Source organism: Triturus cristatus, chromosome 9 (genome assembly GCF_964204655.1).
Source record: "Triturus cristatus chromosome 9, aTriCri1.1, whole genome shotgun sequence".
Lineage (NCBI taxonomy): Eukaryota > Metazoa > Chordata > Amphibia > Caudata > Salamandridae > Triturus > Triturus cristatus.
In genome coordinates, this window is record NC_140592.1 from 732,169,008 (window position 1) to 732,195,536 (window position 26,529).

General features: G+C 41.6%; 1 protein-coding gene across 5 annotated transcripts in view; it reads right to left on the minus strand.

Moving 5' to 3' along the window:
• Positions 1-410: 410 nt before the first annotated feature.
• LOC146798638 (neo-calmodulin) overlaps positions 411-26,529 on the minus strand; it is a 269,893-nt gene continuing 243,774 nt past the window's right edge. For 2 of the 5 annotated variants that reach the window (XM_085625959.1, XM_085625960.1), the window contains one exon: positions 411-908. In XM_085625959.1, the coding sequence (XP_085482085.1) occupies positions 838-908 (71 nt within the window). In that variant the 3' untranslated portion in view covers positions 411-837. Of the gene's footprint in view, positions 909-8,544; positions 8,810-21,911; positions 24,703-26,529 lie in introns of those variants that run through there. The other 3 variants (XM_085625962.1, XM_085625964.1, XM_085625963.1) reach the window with 2 other exon arrangements.

Here is a 26,529-nt window from a genome sequence, read left to right on the forward strand (position 1 = left end):
ATTTTTGCAGAATCGCAGGTATTTTTTTACTTATCTATCGGCAAAGTACCCTTTGAGTCACACAAGAAAGTTTAAGTCTGCTCTGTGGATACAGTGAGTGGTACTTTAAGACAAAAAAAGTAGAAATCAATGCACAACACCCACTTGATGTGTCTGCTTGGGATGCTCTCTTAGTAGAATATGCTCACAGCTGACAGATTTACACATGACTTGCCACTGTATATCAATCCTGATCTCTCACAAGACTTTGTCTGGATTCCCCACATGGGATTGCTCACAATTTAAATCCAGCAGGTTGGTCTTTAGCGTCTGGCTAGCTGCTGCGAAGAGGTCTCACTGTACTTTAATCAAGGCCTTGTGATAGTCACAGTAGACACAGCTTCCTGAATGAAGACAAACACTCTCAGAGGTTGTAGGTATCCAGAACAGGTTTAATGAGAGCATCACTGCTACAGAATGCAAGTATTAAAGCCCCCTCCCCACTGTGTACAAATAACAGCTTTATATACATATAAATGACAACCCTTTAGCACGCTATAACCTCCATATACCGCCGATTAGTTTCAGGCTATATGGATGAAACATAGAAATCCTTATTAGGAAATGCAACAATTCTTCAAAAGATGCAGACTTTTTATGCTCTTTTCGTGCCTGACAGATGTTGCTGGCCACAAGGAGCATGTCTTCCAGTCGACTCTGTGTTCTTGTGAGATTTATGGCCACAAGTTGCAGAGGGTGTGTGTATTTACAACCTGACTGGGTTTTGACCAGCTAGAGTTGACAATTGACCGGGTGAACTTTGCAGTATTTGGGGAACCAAGAATACATTTTGTTGAGCTAGCAGTGGACATCGGTACTTCCTGTGAATATGCTTTTACAGCAGCTGACACTCAGCATAGACATACAACCTATAGGGAAGAAAATAAATATCACATATTACTTTTTCACACACTGGAGTTTACAAATGCTTCCATCCACAGAGTAGCCTTTGTAATCTATGGCCAACAGACAGTTTTTGAAAACCAATAGCCATTGGTTAAAGTTTTGTACTGTGCACTTGGAGTCTTCTGACAACAAGAAGCTATTGGCATTGTAAATGACAATGCCTTTTATTGATCTGTTTTGATGATTAACACATGAATAAAAGGCATTGTCATTTACAATGCCAGTAGCTCAAACTCTTGTAAATGCGAGACCTATTTCACTTCAAAGAAGTGGCCCCCATTGTCCTGGGCTGCTTGGAAAGTGAAAGCATGCATGGTGCGCTGAATGTTACAGGAATTCATTAGGGAAAACTCATTAAAGAAAATAGTGCTTTCAGACATAATAAAACATACCGTGTAACAACAGATGTAAAAGGGCCAGTCCTCATGGGAGGTTACACATGAAGACAAGGCGGTACTAAGGAGGGACTAGCAAGCCTATTAATGAATCAGAAGCCAGCATTTACAAAGGACAATGACACAAGCCAATGAAAAATATGATCTGAGAGTGGGAGGAGCTTGAAGTCCATATTCAAATACAGCATGCCTCGCAGAGCAGCGCATGCGCTGCCCAGGCTTAACCTAAAAAGGTGGCTCATGCACACTATTCTTACTGACCATAATTAATAAAACAACTTAAATCCTCCACTATAACTTTCTTTATTCAACCAATTCAGTAATAAAAGGTGGAAACGTGCATCGATTTATGTTTAAGTTGATATATTTGTAAAGAAAATAGTCACCAAAATTGTAAGTGCAGCAATACCTGTGCAGCGGGGTACCTCCAATGCAAGAGCTGTCCGCCCAGTTATTATTTTATTCTTTTTTGTCCCCGCCACAGTTTGTACTTTAGCAGAGCTGTCGCGTTTCGTGGCATTTTTTGCACATATTCTTGCTTGTTGCAAAATGGCAGTACACATGTTATGCTATGTGAGTAATGCATGCATGATGATGGCATTACCTACCAGTGCACGTCTCCCATCAATGTCGTATGCCTTCCTTCTACTACATGATGCCTGACTTTGCTGTCACCCGGGTCTTAACCACGTTTCTGTTTCCTGTCACAACAATTTACTGCTAGTAATTGCTACTGAAACCCATCGATATCATGTTGTTGGCCCTGGCGCGATGATCAGTCTCTGCCTGGGTAATGACATGGATAGTAGGCGTGTATTACCAAACTTTCAAAATAGCAGATATGGCTGAATGTATTCTACTAGTGACAGCTGACTGCTAGAGAACATCTCTTTAGGATACTACGCTGATGCTTGAAGATAAGATTTATTCTGTAGAGTAGAGGCCTCCAACTAGTAACCAGGAAGATCTAACTCCAGGTACCAACTGACAAGATCACTGTTAGTGCTCTGGAACCAGAAAGTAGGTCAAAGCAGGCAGAAAGAAACAAACACTACGTCAAAGCACAGCTCGAGACACAGGACATGACAAACAGTAAATAGCATAACAAGAAAAGGTAATCAGCATACAAGATACAACCAGTGTCTTTTCCATAACTACTTTCAAAATTAATTATGTTAACAATATACATTTTAAAGTCACTAACTTGGGTAGCTTATCATTTTCCTTCATTGTTGGACACTTAAAAAAGTATCTTGAATGAGAAGGTAAAATCAAGCACTTCACACAAATAATTTCTTTTATATTAAGCCGCAAAGAACATAACCACTCTTCCTTATTTGCACGAGTCTGCAGTACACTACACCCATTCCCAGTTTGAGTTCCTTCAAATTGCATTGTACTTCATGCTGTGGTTGCAGCATATACTGGATGTTGTGAATGCAAATGTATTGTCAATGAAGCTTATCAAAATGGCAGTCAATGGTTGTGGGGGTGTGTTGTCGGCTGGGGGCAGCTAACCTTTTAAAAGCAGATATAAGATATTTAGTAAAACAGTCAAATCAGGGATTTTTGTTATGTTTTGGGTAACATAGGGCCATTTGTATCAAAAAATAGTTTCGCGATTCTCAAATTGCGATTTTTAGTGAATCGCAATTAGAGAATCGCAAAATGCAATGTATATAAGATTTGCAAAAATGTTTTGAGAATCACAAATTGATATTCACAAATAAGGAATAACTTCCCATTCATTCCTATGGGCTAGGAGGCCCATAAGAATGAATGGGAAGACAGTCTGAATTTGCGATTACCAATTAGAGAATCGCAAATTAAGAATGCAATTTCAGGGTTGCAAGGGTGCCAGAAGGACACCCTGTTGCACCCCTGAAATATGCATGTGTGCACATTTTGCGCACATACATGTATGTGCGACATATGGCACTTTAAAAAAATCAAAAAACTGCTTTTTTTTAAAAAATCGCAAATTACCACCAACTTGTAGTTGGTGGTAATTTGCAATTCCTTAAGGCCAAATAGCAAATTTCTGTTGCTTCCAGAATTGCATTTAAGGAATCGCAATTTGCAATTCCTTAATTGCATTTGAAAAATAGAGAATCGCAAATTTTGAAATTCTCTATTTTGCGATGGCCTTTTGGGATGACACATCCCAAAAGGCTTTTTCCAATTCGCAAACGGGCTGATTCTGAGAATCTGCCCGTTTGCAAATGGGAAAAAGGCTTGATACAAATGGCCCATAGTGTTGAAAGTGCAAATACAAAGAAAAGTGGGCCTGTGCTTTGAAATATAATGAAGACTCAGTTGTTTTTAGCATTGTAAGACGATTATAAAGTACTGTAATTTAAATGTTTTGTAACTCTGCAACTGAGTCTATCCAGCAAGAAAGGCAAATTATGTGGCATAATGTGGCACATTTTATGATAGTATTACTTCATTATTTTCCCATTTTACTCTTATTAACACTGTCTGGGCATAGGTTGTACTTCACTAGTGCCATTTTAAAACTCAAATATAACAATAAACAACAGAAAGGTGACCAGTCAATATTTGCAAAGGGCCTACCCTGGTGCGGCAACACTTTGTCCCTGCATTTTTAGTAACTTTTGGACTGTTCGAGCTAGAAACAATTTGTTTCGGAAAAATCTGCAGATTATGAGATGATGGATTATGTGGCAAAGGCCCCAAATCCATGATTATGCGAAAGATGTTGCAGCCGCCCAATTGCATAATTCCAGTGGCCCTGCCAATATGTACCTATATATGCAAACATACATATGCTGCAAAGCTACAACAAAATTTAGCTTTTTGCTGATGCTGCTCAACATCAGCGAAAAGTTTTGGCAAAGCCAATAGGTGGATCTATGACATTACCATGCATGCCTTTACAATGCAGTCTTTAAAATGCATGCCTTTACCATGCAGATGCCTTTACCACGCATGGTAAGTATATTTACGGTAAGTAAAACCCATATGGATATATAACTAATTTTAAATGTATAGTTTTCTTTTCAGGAGGAACCCCACCTTTTTTTTAAAACACTACTCTTACCACTCTTTACTACTACCCAACGCTAAACCCTAAACTTAGCCTTAACATTATACACACACTCTTACCTTATATACTTACCATCCGTGACTTTGTAGTAAAGGTAGTTTCTAATAATAGGGCAACAAGGCAAGACCTATTGGCTTTCCTCTTGAAACTGGGATACAAACATCAGGCTCTATTAAGTTCACATAGATAATTCTGGCATTTATTCATTAATGAAGATTTTCTTTAAAATCTTAGAAATAAAAACTATGGGCCATATGTATGACCTTTTTCGGGGTTGCAAACGGGTAATCTGCCCGTTTGCGACAGCAAAATACGTCTGCCCTATGTACAAACCCTATTTTGAGAGTCGGTAACCTATTACTGACTCGCAAAATAGGGTTTGCGACTCGCTATTAGGAAGGGGCGTGCCAAGGGCGTCCCTAATAGCGAGTCATACTTCAAATGTGTGGTAAGCCACTTTCAAACGGGAAGGGGTCCAGGGGACCTCTTACCCGTTGTGACTGGCATTAAAAATATTTTTTAAGAGTAGGCAGTGGTCCCATGGACTATGCATACACACAATCCGGGGAAGACACGTGCAGCCGAGACCCATGATGATCCAGAATGTGCGTCAGTACAATGCACATGAACAGCGTGCACAGGGCCTTGTAGCGCTACTGCTCACCAGTTAACAGCTGTCAAGCTGAGCGGAAGATATTCCAAAAAACAAAAAAAAGAATCGTGCACACACTCCACCGAAGGGAGAAGGCACGGAAAACGGGAGGTAGGGGGGCGGTATAAACAAGGCACAACATTGGGAGGAAGGGGGGGTAAACAAGGCACGACAACTGGAGGGGGGAGGGGGGGGGAGGCACCAAAGCACGTCATGCCTGCAGTAAGAGAAACTGAATAAAGAAAATAGTGCTCATATACAGTTTGCTCTGATGCGTGGAAGTTACTTTTTCTGATTACATGAGGAAGATTGTTGTAATCTCTATGAGTGAGGGGCATGCCTGGGTAGCAGGGGCATTGAATTCCAGTGGAAGGGACCACAGAGGTAAAGGGATCTGGAACTGGGAGCTGCAGAGGGTGGTTTGGGTGGCACTTGAAGGTTTTAGTTGGCAGATCAAAGATCCCAGGTGGTGTAGAAAATTAAGGTTTTGAAAGAATTCAGCCATTAAACATGCACTTGGACCCCACTAAGCTATGTATTTAGCACAGGGTTGCCAGACCCAAGCTCTTCCATCAATATTTACATAGACTGAGATGCTCTTGCTGACTAAACATTTTGGTTGTGACTTCCAGACCTGGCAACAAGGAGGACAGAGGTGGAAACATACTGGAATGCGACTTTTCTTGCTACAGTAACAATATGCAAAATCAACAGTTGATGGACAGAATGCAGAACGATGTCATACATTCACCCCAGTACAGAGATCTGGGCCTAAATCCATCGTTATTTGGCTCACCATGCCATTCCAGTTTGAACCCAGCCATATGCAAATCAGTCTTGACCCTGTGCCTCATGGGAACAGTCCAGCCCGAACTGCCAAGCCAGGTCCTCCCTAGACTGGAACCAAGCATCCTAGGATCGGTTTCGGGGTTTCACCCCTCTTCAGCCAGGATAGCTTGATTCCAGTGGCATGGAGAGCACGGGACTCACGTCTGAGCATACCCATCCCACTCGGGGTGACAAATGCAAAATCAACAGTTGATGGACAGAATGCAGAACGATGTCATACATTCACCCCAGTACAGAGATCTGGGCCTAAATCCATCGTTATTTTGCTCACCATGCCATTCCAGTTTGAACCCAGCCATATGCAAATCAGTCTTGACCCTGTGCCTCATGGGAACAGTCCAGCCCGAACTGCCAAGCCAGGTCCTCCCTGGACTGAGTGTTTGATTGGTTCTGATGCTCTGTCCATCACCACCCCCATTTGTACTGCTTTGTTCGCCATAAGTTGGCAGGGTATGCTCAGACGTGAGTCCCTTGCTCACTTTGCCACTGGATTCAAGCAAGCCTGGCTGAAGACGGCTGAAATGCCAGAAACCGGTCTAGGAAGCTTGTTTCCGGTCCAGGGAAGGCATGGCTTGGCAGTTCGGGCTGGACTGTTCCCATGAGGCACAGGGTCAGACTGATTTGCATATGGCCATGTCTGAACTGGGGTGGCAGAGTGGGCTAAAGAATGGTGATGGATCAAACCCAGATCTGTTGACTGGGTGTGAGTGTTTGATTGGTTCTGATGCTCCGTCCATCACCACCCCCTTTTGTACCGCAGTAACAATATGAACACACCCACTCACTCAACTACTAATTGCTATCTTTCAGAGAAAGGGCCCAATTTCCATCTCAGGAGACTGGTTACTTCCTCAAAACGGTGATGGATAGCCAGTCCACCAAAATATAAATCCCATTATATCTTATGGGATTTATATTTCAGTGGACAGGCTATCTGTCACCGTTGTGATGGAGTAACCTGTCCTCCGAGTAGTGTATGCAGCACTCACCTTCATGGCGCTAATTCACCAAGAGTTTCCAACCAACAACCATGCCATGGTTAGGGGTGTGCGAAATTTGCATAATTTCCTTTTGCAAAATTAGGGACAAGTTACATGAAATGCAAATCTAGCATTTGGCACTACATTTTAGGGTGAAATGTATCCTTGTGTCCAAAACTGAAAAATGCGCAAGAACACAAGCCAGCTGCATGTGTTCTGTTCGGTCACATTTTCATACTCCCGTGAAAGATTTTACCTGAAGAGACTTGAAATTATGCAACATGGTGTAATTTTGGGAATGGTCCGTAACAAGCGTAACATGAAATGCCAGAGATCACATGTACGATTACACCGGTGTAATTACAATTTTGCCAGGAACTGCAAACATTGACTGTGGAGCACCAGTCTTGAGATCATCTGCCCTGCTCCTCATGTAGTTTTACCCAGTGGATAATTTGTAAAACACAATAAGTGCCGGGGCTCTCGTCAGGACGCGACTTGCTCAAGCCCATTTCTCCTGTTAGCACCACCTAAAACAGAACCAACTACTAAGCATGAAAGTGGGGATAGGATGTGGCATAATGGCCAGAGCTGGTTACATCGGAGCTGGGGAACCAGGTTAGAGTCTCTGCGTCGGCTCAACATTCTGTAATACTGGGCAGATCTCTTAATCTTCCCATAATAAATACATAAATGTGTCTTTAACTGGTGCTCATGAAAAGCATCGATGTTGATGATTAAGGGCCAGCGCTGAGCACGGGAAAACCACAGGCTCGAATTAAGCCTTGGGTTTACCTTCATATGCTGTGAGTGTTTCAGGTTTGGTAAAGAATGATCAGTGCTCACTGCCTGCCAGGACCTTTAAGTGGGGTGGGTCCTACAGTGTCTTAGAGCTAGCAGTAATTAGAAACGGACTGTAAGAATCCATGAAATTGTAGATATATAAAAATAGGTTATTAATTAAGAATTGCAGCTCAGTCCTCCAGAGTAATCAGTGCAACTGACTCCCTGGAGGGAACCTTATCAAAGCAGTGTTCCAATAGAACCAGAACCTAGAATAAACAATAACAAGTGGATGCAATGTGTAAGAGGAAATATAACACATCTCCCTTAAATAAAAACAAAGAAAATACTAATACTAAGAAACAACAAAAGAAAACAAAAAACTATGTAACATAATCTAAAAATTTTGCAGGTACACCTCTAGAACGTAACGAGTCCTTGACCCCATTAGCCACAGAATCATTATGTACAAATGTGGTATCAGAACCATTTGTCTGAAATTTGCAAGAAGAATTAGGTGATACAATTTTGGTACAATAACTTCCAGGACATCTGGATACCCGTCTGATGTTCCATAATTTACCATCCTGAGTTATGAGAGAATTTCTAAAGACCTTAGTGACCTTAATAGGTTTAGAAAATGATATAATGAATGGAACGATGAGGGTTACAGCTATGTGTGCACCAGAGAGTAATATCTAGTGTGATAGTGTCATTAACCTGCAATTAATGGTCTCCTGCTCACTTCCTAGTGGCCCACCGTTAAAGCCACCTAAATACAAAACTTTTGAATTATAATAAGAAGGAGCAGAGTGATATTACATAATATAAACAAATAAATGTTGTAGTACAAAAAATGAATTTGTGTTATTTGTTTTTATTTCTCATTCTTTAAATTTCTTTGTATTGTTCCTTGCTGATTTTTTTAATTAATCAATCATTAAATAGCATTCCAAATTCCAATCAACTAATACATTGGTTTTCATCTAAACCTATACATGTACAACTGTTACATTAATTCAAACAAACAATATTCAGAATTGCAAACAATATAATAAATCCGTTGAGTGAATATTGCTCAATGTACATAGCCATACAGCCAACGCGTTTCATCCTATCTAGGACATCATCAGGGCTGTAATAAAAGAGAAAAGAAAAAAGAACATCGTATCACTCTCCATTATTCCATGTGTAAATCCTTTCTAAATACCTGTACAAGGAAGAAATGTATCCCTAGTATACAGAATATACCTATTTGACAATACAATCCTTGAATCAAAAATCAAAAAATATCCATTTATGATCGAAAAGTGTTAACAATTCTTTTCCGTTCTAATAGTAAGCTGATCACTACTCTATCCCCTGATTTTCCAGTAGCGCCCTTGGTCCCACCCATGGCCTATCATTCATTTTACATATTCCATTACGGGGAGGATAACCCACAACATTCTGCCTATAACATAACTGTTTCCAAAATTATCATTCATTTAAGAACTCACAATTTATTTTCTTAAATAATTCAGAAAAATGTTTCAACGTCACATCCTTTATTCTCCAAACTTGAAGGTATAAGTTCAAATTCAATTTGATATTTTCTAAGAATTGACCCTTCTGTCATAAAACCACTCTACCTCTCCCCTCCTGCTAATAATATCCAAAAGCTTGCATATCTCTAATGATTATTTCTCACCTCCATATTACATGGAACAATCCTTGCAAAACTATGCTCTCCTTTACTTTAATACACTTCTCAGTTTTCCGTTGCTTTGTTTTTTGTGATAATTTTTTTTATCCCATTCAATCCTTCTGTATACGATTAGTTAATCTAAAATATATAACAAAAAATATACATTAGTAATAACAATTCTTTCCATCCCTCCATTGATAAGTTGACACATCCAATTTCCATATCGTACCTATAATCTTATATTCTCATAACTCCCACATCCGATCCAATAATCATGCTCAGTTGCTTGTAACCGCCATTATCCGTTTAAGACCTTCAAACATCCATCAATATTCTTGCAATTTCAACTTGTTTGTTATCCTGCTGTTAGCTGACTATTTAACTGAAAATATAACCAAAAGGCATTTCATTAATATCACTACTACCAATCCTCCAAAATTAAAGTGAAACACCCTATTGCAAACACTTACCTTGCGACAGAATACCCTTGTGACTTGCAGCCGCTCCGATAGCCTAGCTCTGTAATCTGAAACCGCTAAAGTTCCTTTTGAAAGATTCAAGCACCAATCATTTTCTCCGATTTCTAAGCCTCGTTTCCATATCTCTTCGGGTGTTTCCATTCTGGTCCACCAGTTTAAACCTCCAATCAAATCACGTTTAACTATATCAAATTTCAAGCAATGTCTGAATGTCTTTCAAACGTTACCGGCCAATCATTTTCTCCGATTTCTAAGCCTCATTACCATATCTCTTCGGGTGTTTCCATTCTGGTCCACCAAATTCAACCTCCAATCAAATCACGTTTAACTACATCAAATTTCAAGCAATGTCGTTCCAAACGTTACCGACCAATCATTTTCTCCGATTTCTAAGCCTCGTTACCATGTCCCATTCGAGTGTTGCCTTCTGGTCCGCTTAACCTCACCAAATCTCCGTGAAGAACGAAAAATAAGGGACGCCTATTCCTGTTCGCTAATAACTCAACCAATGTAATCACCTTACTCTGTGTTGAAAATCAAACATAGTTTAGTGGTTTAGAAAATGTACTCATGCACTTACTTACAAAACCAGGTTTTTTAATTCTCACCCATTCTCCTACTGTAAAATTATGTTGTTTAGTGTTCCACTTTTTGTCATACCACATCCTGTACTTTTTTTGTTCTTCTTTAATTCTAAAACTGGTATCCATAATGTCATAATCTGTCCTTATGTTATTTTTTTATTTTTTTTTTAAGCCACCAAGGACAAATACTCAAAGCTGGATCTCTTCATTTACGCAAACGAAAAGGACTGACCTCTGTGGTAGAATGCGGCGTAATCCTGTACACCCACAACCTTTCCCTTAATGCATTCCTCCAATTCACCTTCTCCTTAACAACATCAGTAACAAAACCTTTCAAAACCCGGTTGAAGCGTTCCACCTGACCATTTTCATGTGGTGCATATAACGATGTAGTGATGTGTTTTATCCCATGAAATTTAAGATAATCTTCCATATCATTGGAGAGCAATTGAACCCCATTATCGGTAACAATGACTGAAGGACAACCTTCCTTAGCAAACACTTCCTTAAAAAAAATCCCAAACTTTATTTGTGGTAGCTATCGGAACAAATCTGACCTCTGGCCATTTCGAATGGTAATCCACTAGAACCAAGGCATAGCGTGAATCTACAGGCTTAAGAAAGGACCAGATATATCAAAGGCCAACTTCTTCCAAGGTTTTTCTGGCCAATCCACAGTTTTAAGTGGAGGTACAAAAACCTTAAGCATCTTATCAGCCGAGCAACAAATTTCACATTCCCTAACTACGCGGTCTACCATCCGATCCATTCCTGGCCACCAGAAGTAACTTATTATCAAACGTTTCATTGCAGACATGCCCGGATGAGAACAGTGAGCTAATCTAAGAATGATGTCTCTCACCCCATCAGGTGGTATACACTTCCCATTTTTGTAAATAAAATCACCATCCAACTCATCAGATATCTTAAAAATAGACATACGTTCTTCTGAGATATTACTCTTATTAGGCCAACCTTCTACCATAAACCATTTAACACTTTGCCATAACAAATCTTTTTTTTCACTTTCTTTCCATTTTTCCTCTGAAATGTCTGAAAAAGCTCCAACTACCACATCTTGCATAGTAGTGACCACATCTGAATCATCATCCTTGCTTTTATATTGTGAAACACATGGATGGCGTGACATACATTTTTTTTCCAGGCACAAATTCTGTAACAAAACAATATTCTTGTACCTTGAAGTTAACCTAGCAATTCTTGCGGTGGAATTCCAACCCCCACCCGGTGATAGTATACTCACTAATGGCTTATGATCTGTCCTCAACGTGAAACTGGTACACCATATGTAATTTCTGTAATGTTCTACCGCCCAGACACATGCTAGTAGTTCTTTCTCTATGACAGCATAGCGCCTTTCAGTGTCATTCAGAGTCCTTGAAGCAAAACAGACGTTCCACTCTTCATTACCACTTCTCTGTGACAAGACCCCACCTATACCATATAGACTAGCATCTACCGTAATAATGCAGTGTTTCTTCATACAGAACGGTCTTAAAGTGGGTGCATTTACAATATCTTGTTTTATGTCATAAAATGCTCGTTCTTGTATCTCCTATCTTCAAATGCAGCAATTCTTCTTAACAGTTCTCTTAAAGGTTACATTTTTATCGCAAAATTGGTCACAAACTTTGAATAATATTCACACATCCCTGCAAAAGATAACAATTGCTCCTTGTTTTTTGGAGCAGGAGCATTTAAAATACCTTCCACATTGGATTTCTTAGGTACAACACCATCCCTGTAAGGGTATGACCCAAATATTCTACACTTTTCTTGAACATTTTACATTTGTGACCCTTCAGTGTCAAACCATTTTCCTTTAACCTGTAACACACTTCAGACAAATGTTTTTGATGATCTGAATCATTTGCTGAAAAGATCAACATATCGTTCTGAAAACAGTTTACAAAATCATCCAGGTCCCTAAAGATATTAAACATGATTCTTTGGAAAACAGATGCCGCAGAGGCTAACCCACAGGACATTCTAGTGTACTGATATAAGCCTTGTGGGGTTATAAATGCTGTTAGCATCTTTGAATCTTCTGTCAGTGGAACCTGATGGTAGGCCGATCTTAAGTCTAGTGTTGAAAACACTTTTGCCCCTTCTAACATCGAAACTACCTCATTTATATTAGGTAAAGGATGGCAATCTACAATGATTCCTGCATTCAATGCTCTTAGATCCACACATAGCCTCAATTTTGTGTCCGCTTTGCGGACCAAAACTATGGGTGAAACCCATTCAGAAGAGTTAATCGGTTCTATGATGCCTTCTTCCACCAGTTCTGTTAGCACTTGTTTGAGTTCTTCTCTTACGTTGATTGGTACCGGTCTGATTTTCTGTTTTAACGGAGTGACATTGTTTTTTAGTATTATCTGATGGGAGTAGTTTTTAAGTTTACCCAAAGAGTCAGAAAACACTTCCTTGAATGAATCCTTTAAATTATTTTCCATGTTCTCAGTAGCTGTACCTGAGATGTGAGTAATACAAACAGACTCATCCAACACAACAGGCTCTTTAAGCCTGGGATTCAACATTATACCCAGTTTCCATTGGTCTTTCCATCCAAGTACATTTATACCCTTTACACCTACGTACAGATGTATGTTTGCAAATCTTTTCTTAAAGTACAACAGAGTTTTAAAATAACCCACCATGTCAATGCGTGACCCATCATAATGCACCGGATTTATATCAGACGGTGAAATTTTATTTATATCAAACTCCCCACTAAGTTTTTCCCCACAATATTGTCTAGAAATAATGGTCCCCGGTGACCCAGAGTCAGCCATGAGACACAGATCCACCTTGGACACTTGTACCATACACATGGGTTGTTTAACACAGTGTGCGCCCTCCGAAGCTCCAACACTAGCAAAGTTATCACTTAGTGATACAACAAATCCAGAATTTTTTGAACTATCTGCTATCCTTTCCATTCTTCCCGAACTGACATCCTGTTCGGAACCTTCTGACATATATGAAACCCTTGGACGATATTGAATTGAATTTTGTCTTTGATCTCTACACATATTCGCAAAATGTCCAATTCTGCCACAGTTATTACACTCTCTTTTGACTGCTGGACAACCCCCAAATGAAGCCATGTGATTTCTATTTCCACATCTGTAGCATGTCATTTTCCTTACATTGCCCTCAAACCTTTTTTGTTCTTTGAAATATGGATTCCGAGATGAAAATTGGTTCGTGCTTTGTCAATCCTTTTTTCCTTCATCTTGGTGTTTAACCGCGCACACTTCTTCTACTTTATCATTTTTATTATTAATATTTTTTACTGTATGCATCCATTTTTCTGTCTGTTCAAACGCCTTTGCAGTTGAAATAGCTTCTGATAGTTTGGGATCACCCATAATTGTTCTTGTGTTTTTTTACATTTAACATGGACTACTATTTGATCCCTTATCATTTCATCCAAGATGTTTCCAAAATTGCAATGTAAGCTAAGTGAACGTAATGCCGTTAAAAAGTCATCAAACAACTCATTTTCCTCTTGAATTCTTGTATAAAACTTAAACCTATTCAATGCAATATTACTTGTGGGTTTAAATCTCTTCTCCATTCTCAATAAAGCTTCTTTGTACACATTTGTAGCTTCTGCATTTTCCGCAATAGTAATTTCAGGCAAAGCCCCAAACACCATCTGTCCTTCAGATCCCAAACAGTGTAGTAATATGCTTTTTTTCCTTTCTGCTCCCATGCTTTCCCCATCTATGGCCTTCATATAATTTATAAACTCTTCTTTCCATCTTGCCCATGGTAATGGTGGCTCTCCCTTAGACTGTAGGAACTTGGCTGGAAGATCAAATTGCATTTTCCTAATATTAATATTTTATTTATTTATATATTTATTTTTTATAGTGTCTTATTACTCTCAAACCTACTAATTGCTTTGAGCCTGTAGATTAAGCTAACACTTTTAGTAGTTAAGATTTGGTTGTGTTCCTATTAATATTGCTCCATACTTCTATCCTATTTATTCTATTCCTTCCTCCTTTTTTTTTGTTGCTTAAAATGTTGAATGTGTGAAAACCCCCTTTTTTAAAAATTATTCTAATGTTTACTCACTCTTTTCTGCAAAATCGTTTAATCCTCTTCTATCACCCGATCGTTTTCCATTACAGCCAGCGTTATGGTTGCTAAGGCCGTATCTAAGGAAAACAAAATGGCCCCCGCGTATGCGTGATTGAGTCACTCTTCTCAAAATCCTTTGCGTGTTGCAGGATTCGAGATTGCTATCCCAGAGTCCTTTGCGCCTTCGACTTCCTGCTTGTGATCAGAACGAAGCTGTGACGCTGATAATGGGCTCACAGAGATTCAGCACCGGCGGACGTTGTTCGTAAATTGTCTGCACGAGTCAAACGGTAACCTGTGTGTTTACTTTTGAAGATACCAGTTAAACCACCTACAAAAATGTTCCTATCTTCAATCCACGAACACTGTGAGACGCGCAGTTTTCCACTTCTTAATCCAACAGCGCGACCTCGTTTCGCTGTGCTGGCACGAAGCAGTCAACCTGAAACAACTCCGTTTCCGGAATCAAAGCAGTCAAACCAGATGCAGGGCACACCCGTTTCTCTTAACAAAATTTTCAATCCACAATCTCCCTCCTTCTTAAAATCTTTCACATAAAATACATCCAAATGTTTCGTATTCCTTCGTTGAGCTGATTGTAAATTACATTTCCATATCCGCCAATAATCCTTTCAGGGTTCTGAAAACTGCTCATCTGTGCTGCTTCCATCCGTTATGAGTAGTTTTCTCCCGCTCGTCGCCATTGTAAGAATCCAGGAAATTGTAGATATATATAAGTAGTTTATTAATTAAAATTGCAGCACAGCAACATAAAGCTCAGTCCTCCAGAGTAATCAGTGCAACTGACTCCCTGGAGGGAACCTTATCAAAGCAGTGTTCCAATAGAACCAGAACCTAGAATAAACAATAACAAGTGGATGCAATGTGTAAGAGGAAATATAACACAGACTTTGAAATTGGTCCCTTTCAAGCTCTATCAAGGACTGTAAATACACTTAAGGTAATCCATGTCAGCGATGAAGTCGCTGTTTTCAAATCATGTTTACCTTCTTCTTGCATAACCCAAAGAAATGTGCTTCCTCCATATATTGTTTATCTGATTTTATTCATGCACATACGTGAATTGAATCACCTATAGGTGTCTGGGTGAGTTCAGGTTGTAGGTGGGTATTTATGATGGGCACTATTGCAAACTCTTGAGGTCAGGCTGGAGGCAGTGCAAGTTTCTCACAGTACCTTTCAGCAATCATAAAAGTGTTCAGACTATAGCGCACATCCAATCATTGGCCTCTCTGCAGAGCGCCAAGGCTACATATGTGCCATTTACAATTGTGATTCAATGAGGAAGTGTGGGCAAGAGTTATGTAGTTGGCGAAATATTAACAGGACACAAGAAAAGGAGAGAGAGAGTTGGGGGGTGTGGTGTGTCTGAAGGGGTGTTTAATGGAAGAGATAAGTGGTCGTACACGTAGAATGAGGGTGAGAGAATACAGTGCTGAAGAACGATGCTGTGTGGAAGATGCAGTGAGGATTTCAGAATGATGTGTGGAGAATTATGGCATTAAGTATCTAATAAAATGAGAGACCACAGAGGAAAGTGATGTGAAGGTGAGAACAGGAGTAGCTGAGACACTCCGAAGATAACTACCCCTCCCAGAGACCTTAAACATGTCTAATTCAATCTCGTATTTTCAGAACTGAAACATTTGTCAATTCTGTTTACCACAGCATCGTTGTCCCTACTCATTTATTTCATACTGATAAAAGCCATTGTCAAAGCCAATAAGTCTGCCTTGTTTTAGACCTATGTCCATTATGTTTTATAGGCCTGGATGCAATAAAGTAAAATCACAGAATGATACCCAAATACTTGTCAGGTGACACGATGTGTGAAGTACAGTAGTTTAGTTTACGTGGTTTAAGCCACTCCCTTAATTACAAAGAGACGCTTCTAGGACAAGATTCTTAGTTACAGTTCTTGAGCTTACAAACCCCTCCTTTATCTTTTACATGCCACAGGTGGACATGTACCATGACAGACACAAAGCTGTGGTCTCTCTACACACATCCTCATCCAGCCAGGTGTCACTAATTTAACCAGTCCCCAAAAATTTCCACCCGCACCTAAAAAACATGAGGGGGCTAATTAGCATATAGATGGGGCATGGCTTCTATCTAGTCCATGACTGTCCGGTGTGCTGTGTATACACATAGGAACCTTTAGGACTGGGCTTCTAGGTAGATGAATTGGAAAAAACATGACTCCCAGGTCCCCTCGTGGGTGCTTCAGGCTTGACCTGTGGGCGGGAACAGAGGTAACAAGTGGAATTAAACATTGTCTGTACTGCAGTGCTAAACAATGGCACCAGTGACTTACCAAGATGGAGAAGCAGCCATGCGCACCCTTCAGTGAGTGCAGCACATTCCTCCTCTGAGAGGCAGCAGGACCCCAGACAGACAAAGGGAGACCGCATTTATATGCGCCGGCAGCAGAGCGGGGAAAGGGAGCAAGTGACGGCAAAGAAAGAAACAATACTTTTAGAAGGGACGGCGAAAAAGAAAAGCTTTTGCAATGAAATAGGTCTCGCATATTGCATTGCAAAAGTTTTTTGTTCAGTAGCGCCCATGCGGCGCTTTCACATTTATGGATTCCACATCCCCTTCTTTAGACAAACCGTGTCTAAAGAAAGGGCGTGGCATTCATAAATGTGAAAACGCCGCATGGGCGCTGCTGAACAAAAAAATAAAAAAAATAAGTAAATGTGGCCGCTATACTTAAAGCGGACCGACATTAGTACGTTAAATAAATAAAGAAAGAAACGCGACCGCTAAACTTAAAGCGGACCGACATTAGTACGTTAAATAAAGAAAGAAAGAAAGAAATGCGGCTGCTATACTTAAAGCGGACCGACATTAGTTCGTTAAATAAATAAATAACTAAAGAAAGAAATGTGGCTGCTATACTTAAAGCGGACCGACAGTATGTTAAAGAAAGAAAGAAGGAAACGCGCCCGTTATAGTTAAAGCAGACCGACATTAGTACATTACAAAAATAAAGAAAGAAACGCGCCCGCGATACTTAAAGCGGACTGACAGTATGTTAAATAAATAAAGAAAGAGAGAAACACCGCCGCTATAGTTAAAGCGGACCTCGATTAATGAGTAAAATAAAAGCGGGCAGCGAGCTGCGACAAATTGACCGGAATAGGGGCATAACATTAAACAAAATAGTACTCACATCCAATATAATGCACACCGTGTAACGAGCCAAGTAAAAGGTACAGTCCTTATGGGCGGTAACAAATGGAGACAGGCCGGTACCAAGGAGGGACTAACAAGCCTCACAATCAATCGAAGCCAGCGTTTACAAAGGACAATGACACAAGCCAATTAACTTTATAGGTGGCGAGTGGGTGTGGCTTCTCTCCCATACTCTATTACAGCATGCCTCGCAGAGTGAGCAGGGCATATGCGCTGCCGCTAGGCTCGACCTAAAAAATACTGCTTTATTTAAAAAGCAGTCACAGACATGGTAGTCTACTTACCCCAGCAGGCCACCATGCCTGGGAGTGCTAGCCATTCTCAATGGGGTCGCAAATTGCACTTGCCTCATTAATATTAATGAGGCAGCCAAAGTGCGACCCCACTAGGAATCGCAAACAGTGTCTGAGACACTGTTGTAAATTCCAATTTGGGAGTCTCAAAACGACGCAATTTGCGACTCGCAAGTTGGAAGGGTCGTACATCTGGCCCCATATGCTGTCATCCGAAGGACGCGATACCAAAGGGGATGATGGACGGAGCGTTAGAGCAAATCAAACACTCACCCCCAGTCAACTGATCTGGGTTTAATCCATCATCATTCTTTAGCTCACTCCACCACCCCAGTTCTGACATAGCCATATACAAATCAGTCTGACCCTGTGCCTCATGGGAACAGTCCAGCCCGAACTGCCAAGCCATGTCTTCCCTGGACCGGAAACAAGCATCCTGGGACCAATTTCGGGTTCATAACCCTCGTCAGCCAGGCTATCTTGAATCCAGTGGCAGAGTGAGCAAGGGACCCACATCTGGGCATACCCTGCCAACTTAGGGCGAACAAAGCGATACCAAAGGGGATGATGGACGGAGCGTTAGAGCAAATCAAACACTCACCCCCAGTCAACTGATCTGGGTTTAATCCATCATCATTCTTTCACTCACTCCACCACCCCAGTTCAGACATGGCCATATGCAAATCAGTCTGACCCTGTGCCTCATGGGAACAGTCCAGCCCGAACTGCCAAGCCATGGCTTCCTTGGACTGGAAACAAGCATCCTGGGACCGGTTTCGGGTTCATAACCCTCGTCAGCCAGGCTATCTTGAATCCAGTGGCAAAGTGAGCAAAGGACCCACGTCTGGGCATACCCTGCCAACTTAGGGAGAACAAAGCGATACCAAAGGGGATGATGGACGGAGCGTTAGAGCAAATCAAGCACTCACCCCCAGTCAACTGATCTGGGTTTAATCCATCATCATTCTTTAGCTCACTCCACCACCCCAGTTCAGACATGGCCATATGCAAATCAGTCTGACCCTGTGCCTCATGGGAACAGTCCAGCCCGAACTGCCAAGCCATGTCTTCCCTGGACCGGAAACAAGCATCCTGGGACCAGTTTCGGGTTCATAACCCTCGTCAGCCAGGCTATCTTGAATCCAGTGGCAGAGTGAGCAAGGGACCCACATCTGGGCATACCCTGCCAACTTAGGGCGAACAAAGCGATACCAAAGGGGATGATGGACGGAGCGTTAGAGCAAATCAAACACTCCCCCCCAGTCAACTGATCTGGGTTTAATCCATCATCATTCTTTCACTCACTCCACCACCCCAGTTCAGACATGGCCATATGCAAATCAGTCTGACCCTGTGCCTCATGGGAACAGTCCAGCCCGAACTGCCAAGCCATGGCTTCCTTGGACTGGAAACAAGCATCCTGGGACCGGTTTCGGGTTCATAACCCTCGTCAGCCAGGCTATCTTGAATCCAGTGGCAAAGTGAGCAAAGGACCCACGTCTGGGCATACCCTGCCAACTTAGGGCGAACAAAGTGATACCAAAGGGGATGATGGACGGAGCGTTAGAGCAAATCAAACACTCACCCCCAGTCAACTGATCTGGGTTTAATCCATCATCATTCTTTAGCTCACTCCACCACCCCAGTTCAGACATGGCCATATGCAAGTGGGACGAGTATGCTCAGACGTGAGTCCCGTGCTCTCCATGCCACTGGAATCAAGCTATTCTGGCTGAAGAAGGGTTAAACCCCGAAACCGGTCCTAGGATGCTTGGTTCCAGTCCAGGGAGGACCTGGCTTGGCAGTTCAGGCTGGACTGTTCCCATGAGGCACAGGGTCAAGACTGATTTGCATTTGGCTGGGTTCAAACTGGAATGGAATGGTGAGCAAAAAAACGATGGATTTAGGCCCAGATCTCTGCACTGGGGTGAATGTATGACATTGTTCTGCATTCTGTCCATCAACTGTTGTTTTTGCATTTGTCACCCCGAGTGGGACGGGTATGCTCAGACATGAGTCCCGTGCTCTCCATGCCACTGGAATCAAGCTATCTTGGCTGAAGAGGGGTGAAACCCCGAAACCGGTCCTAGGATGCTTGGTTCCAGTCCAGGGAGGACCTGGCTTGGCAGTTCAGGCTGGACTGTTCCCATGAGGCACAGGGTCAAGCCTGATTTGCATATGGCTGGGTTGAAACTGGAATGGCATGGTAAGCAAAAAAACGATGTATTTAGGAGCTCATCTCTGCACTGGGGTGAATGTATGACATTGTTCTGCACTCTGTCCATCAACTGTTGTTTTTGCATTTGTCACCCCGAGTGGGACGGGTATGCTCAGACGTGAGTCCCGTGCTCTCCATGCCACTGGAATCAAGCTATTCTGGATGAAAAGGGGTGAAACCCCGAAACCGGTCCTAGGACGCTTGGTTCCAGTCCAAGGAGGACCTGGCTTGGCAGTTCAGGCTAGACTGTTCCCATGAGGCACAGGGTCAAGACTGATTTGCATATGGCTGGGTTCAAACTGGAATGGCATGGTGAGCAAAAAAACGATGGATTTAGGCCCAGATCTCTGCACTGGGGTGAATGTATGACATTGTTCTGCATTCTGTCCATCAACTGTTGTTTTTGCATTTGTCATTCGAAGGACAGTATAACCCTTGAATCAGTCTGTAACCACGGTGCTGGTGAATCCAGAATCCACGAAACACGAGTACTGTATTCCATTTATTCACAAAAGCTGATGAAATTTCCTGGAAGCGAGTACCTGAAGATCAAGTTGCTTTTAATTTGACAGGACATAGGATGAAGGATGATCTAAAGAAAAATTCTGGGCTAAAATTCATGGATCACTCAATCACTTAAAAGAGGATTGAGTTTTACTGGAAGATCATTCTGTACTCCTAGTTCATAAGTACCATTTTGATTGTTGCTGGCTCCCAAAACCTTCTATTTTCAAGAACTATGAGACGAGTAAGTCTGATCAGCATACATATCTTCGCGCCACATAAGACTAGTTTCAAACGGATACATGATTTCACTTTACCTGTTATATCACTGAAATCCGGAGGGGGGTGGGACCTTACAAATTTCCATGGAAAAATATCATGGTTCTTAAAATCAAGGGGCATATTCAATAGCGGAATCTTCTCTAACCCAGGTTTTAGAAAAAATGATGGTTAGGCGTGGTAAAGGTTCCTTTCCCTGACCACACCTCTTCCCTGACTTCTGACTCTACGCACTCGGAAAGCTTTTATACCTGGTGAAAAGGTATTGAGAGCACACTTAGATGGTCTCTACTCCAACATACGAGTACAATTTAAAAACATTTACTGTCAATTGCTTTCTGATAAGTTTGAAATACTATACAATATGTTGTTCTTTATTCTGAAGTTAATAACAAATAATGTGCCTTTCAATCAAAATATCTTAAACTCTTGACTCAGATAGTGTTAGCCTAAACAGCTGGCAAAGAAAGAGAAAAAAGGCTCCCCTGGTGGGTAGAGCTGGGATCAAGACTGGGCATTCACAGTCTTTCTGTGCCCTTTATGGATAAGGTCTGTGTGGCTAGGTCCATTCTGATGACTTAAGTTTCATCCTCCAATCTAAAGGTAAGGAAAAACTGTTGTCCAAAGGTCATCAATGGAAGAACGTTACACAGCACCCAGATCCATCTAGTCTCTGAGGGAGCTATGGTAGGTGCAAAGGAATTTTATATCGACACTTAAATGTGAATGATGAATTCCTTCAAAAATGGAAACATTAGAAAAGATTAATATAAAAGGAAGTAGGAACCTTTAATATGTTTGCACCCAGTGAGGAGAACAAGGCTGAGTCTGTCTCCTGGCACATATTTTACAGAATTCTCCAGATTACCCCATGTGATGTGATCATCTTTGGAGAATATATCTCCATTCATTGTTGGCTGTCGTTGTTTTTGAAACAGAATGTACCATAAATCATGTCTTCAAGTGCTATGTGCAGTGGCCTTGAGTCACTATAACTATCACTACCTATTCATTGGCCTCAGTTGCTTGGGCGTGTATTTTGTGGTGCCAACACTTTGGTGACACAAGAGGAAGTTACTGGGTTATTGTTGCCAGATTTGCATGGGTGCTGAAATACATTTTCATGCAACTGCAGGACACATTTCTCAAAATAGGGCAGGAGATTGGGCAATGAGGGCTGAGAGAGTAGCATGAGATGCTTGCGGTCAGTGCATACTCATTGATTGTCATATGAACAGATGAAAGTGACTGCATCCTTTCTATGTGGGAATACCGCTGCCTAGTGATTGCTTTATAATTGAAGGAACATAGGACTTGATATACATACGTTTCGATTAGCGATTTCCAAATAGCGATTCCATCCTAATCGATATTAGGAAATCACTAATGGTATTTATTGTATGAAAGTTCACTTTCCACAATTTGCAATCCTGGTAGAGTCGCATTCACTGTTTTGCAATTTTCTAATAGGCAAGAACAACATCTGTGAATCGGTATTAAGAAATCGCAAATAGGAAAAGTCGCTTTTTGGGATCCGAATGATGACATCACTATGAGGAAGTGTTCAAATGCATGCCCCTCTTAGTATTCTGTAACACAGAGGAAGTAAGTGCTCTTGCAGGAGTACATCTGTGGATGCTGGTGGCAATCTTTTGCTGCAAACAACTAAAAATATCTACAGGGAAGAATCAGACAAAGACCATGCAGCGAGAAAGCGCACGCTTACATTTTCATTGAAGAAGCTGGAGGTCCTCACCGAGGAGTGTGTTGGCCGTAATGAGGAGCTGTTTGGTAAGAACTCTTTCCCTGTGTCAGAAGAACAAAAACCTAAATCTGGAACGACATCTTGGAGAAAATCACTACCCTTGGAGTGACGCAATGTACCATCGCAGAAATCAGGAAATGATGGTACGACTTAAGATTGTGTACGAAAGAGAAAGTAGCAAGTTGCTTGGCAGAGGCATGTGGTAAAGGCAGAGGACCATTTCAGCCGCCACCATCAACACGCATGGAAACCATGATTGAGGCAACAATTTAGCCGGAGGGTGTCGAACATAGATCCCTCCAATCCACAATCTACACTGGAAGGTAAGATTTCATAAGATTTTCATTATCTCATGATAGGATAAGAAATACAGATATTTCATTAATGTATATCAGAACGTCACTCCATTTTGTTTTAACTTTCAAATGCATTATGGGAGTTTTAGTACCAATAATCAATAATTTATCCTATGGAGGGGAACACATGTAAATAGTTTGCTCACAAAACATTGTCATTAAACGTAGCCAATAATGAGAAGTGAATTTAGAGTTACAGAAAATGTTTAAATTTTCATGTAAAAAAAACTGTATACTAAAGTACAGCTATACATTTTCCTCAGATGAATCGCAACAAATAGAGCATAACACAGAGCAAGATGGCACTGATGAAAGTATTTTTAAAATTAAGCAATCCACAGAGATTACCGCCCATACAGACAGAGTAAGTAACAACCAGAAGAAGAGCTACTGTTTCACCACTCCCTGATTTCCTAGAAATATGAGATGAACCAAAAACAGTCAGGGAAAGCACTGCAACACCTTTGAGAGACAGACAGGTGTGTTACAGATTTTTGCAGAGGCTTTGTCATGCCACAGCTCCTTGAAATGCTGGTCTCCTTGCTGCAGACAATGCTTTAGAGTCATAATAAAAAACAAGCCTGACAGTGGAACCTTCTACTTACAGCACCTAACCTGTTTTAACACTCCTCATGTAATGTCCCATCTATACTCAATGGGCTTTGTGTGCACACTGGATAGTACCAACCATCACAGTACTTGTTCCTCCAGGAACTTTAACGATAGAAAACCAAAGCACAGGTGCACCACTTAAGAATAGCTTATATCACAAAGCAAAGAGCAAATTTTATACGTCCAAGTCCATCAAAGAAAGTTCTTAAATTTGTTCTTATTTTTCTTTTTATCTTTTATTGTTTCACTTTCAATTCACGTTGATGAAGCACAGCGTTTAACACATAGAACAGCCGACGCATTTCGTCCCCTTGCAGGACTTCTTCAGGGCAAATAGAGTGGGTGGATTCAGGTTCTCTGCACGATGTATTGTTTTAATTAGAGGATTTCCTTAGGGAGAATGCTTCCCCATCCAATGGAATATTATGATAAATAGTGGCTACGTCGAAGTCACGATGGCAATCACTGAGTAAATGGAGACAGCGAGTCCCACTTTGGTGTAAACACACTCTATCACAATATGTACTTTGCAGGTGCAGCATAAGACCTTTCCACAATATTCAAACACTGGTATATATCATCTTGTCTAGAATAATTCTATGCCAAGCAGACGTTCAATTGTGAACATGTTAAGCAATGCACCCCAATAAGGCAGCAAAATGGCAACCACAGTAAGGCTGTGACTGCTGGCATATATTCAATAGTGCGTGGCAGGGAATAAAAAGGCAAGAACACAGTCAGGGAGAGCACTGCAACACCTTTGAGAGACAGACAGGTGTGTCACAGGTTTTTGCAGAGGCGTTGTCATGCCACAGCTCCTTGAAATGCTGGTCTCCTTGCTGCAGACAATGCTTTAGAATCATCACAATTGTTTGGAGGGTTAGAAGCCTCTATGCTCTCTGTGTAGGGCCTGCAGACCAAAAATATTTAAAATGTAAATGACCAACGTATGTTTATCAATCGTACAATGTCACAATTGCTCAATGGGCAAGAGAGTGTTAGGAAAACAGTTGAGGATGGTCAGATCATGATGAATAACAACTTTGCAAGATTAACAATCTACAGAAAACTTGTTACAACAATGCAACCGGACCACTCAACACAAAGACGTAGGAATCACCCGCACATAGTGGGGTTTGATACATTAATCCAATCCATCAACTGACTGGCACAGGCTACTAACAGTTTATCTAGGCACACTGTTAATATTCAAACTCATAAGGGTCACTACTTAAGTGATGTAGCCCTTGGTTTTGTGCAGGTTACACCTACCTCAGAAAACATTCAAACCAGTGTAAGATCAGGGCCTGCAGAAGTAGGGTTAGGGGATAGTGAAGTCAAGATTAAGAAGCCTTTGATCTTTCAACACCAAATGAGAATGAATCCAGAATAAAAGGAATGTTTTAATTTAAAACCATTATCAAACGTGGTATTGTTTTCATTTCCAGTATTCCCTTCTTACTTACCTCAAAAGTAATTAGTAGTGAGTACCCTCCGCAGCAGAAGAGGCATCCTGTTGTTTTGGTGGTATTCCATCATCAGGATCAGAATCTGATTCAATCTGCATATCGTGTAAACCTCTCCTAATAGCAAGATTATGCAACATTGCACATGTAGCTATGATTTTGCAGCATGTTTGCCGGTGGTACTGGAGGGCTCCGCCACTCTTGTGCAGACACCAGAAGCATTCCTTTTGGATTCCAAATGTCCTCTCTGACAGAGCGTGTAGTTTTGTAAGCACAGTTATATCTCTGCTTGCTCCTTGTTCTTGGATTTAAATAAGATGTCAAGGTCCAAGGCCTGTAGGAAAGTGCCCCTTTTTGCATGGTTACCCCCCACGTTTTGCCTGATACCTGATGCCTTTTGACTTGCGGTGCCCTGGGTCCCTGTCAATCAGGTTCCCAGGGCCTGTGTTCTTCCCCCAAAACTGTACCTTTGCACCCACAATTGGCACATCCCTGGCCACAGGTAAGCCCATTGTAAAAGGTACCACATGTATCAAGGGCACTGTGACTAGGGAAGGCCTCTAAGGGCTGCAGATCTATTGTACCGCCCTGCCCATTGACACCCACACACTGCCACTGCAGGCTGCGTTTTGGTGCAGAGAAAATGGTGGGTTGACATGGCACACATCCCTGTGTGCCATGCCTGCAATCCACTGCCTAGGTAACTCACCTCACTAGCAAGGTGCACTAAACCACAGGTGAGGGTACATTTGCATGAGCACTGTACCCCTTCAGTGTCTAAGTCCTTTCTTAGACATTGTAAGTGCAGTAAAGCCATAAAGAGTATATGGTCTGGGAGTTGGTCATTATGAACTCCCCAGCACCATAATGGTTTTACTGAAACGTGAGAAGCTTGGTAGCAAACTTCTCAGCACATTAAACCCACACTGATGCCAGTGTGGGATATAAGGTAAAATGCACTCAGAGGGCATCTTGGAGATGCCCCCTGAAAAACAACCAGCACTGGTGTGGTTCCTAATTGGCCCCCCGCCATTTGCCACCACCAGACAGGTTTCTGGATCCCTGAATAGATGGCCTCCGCTCTCTGGGTCCAGAAACAAAGCCCATCCTGGGCAAAGGTGTCATGCCTCCTCCCCCTGGATGGGCTGGGTCCACGAAGGGGTAGCTTCAAAGGCGTGCCACCTTTGCAAGCTGTCCCTGCCTTTTGCTGCCCCAGCAACTGGCTCTCACCGGTTCAGACCGCCACTTTGGGTGGGAGAATCATCGGGAAA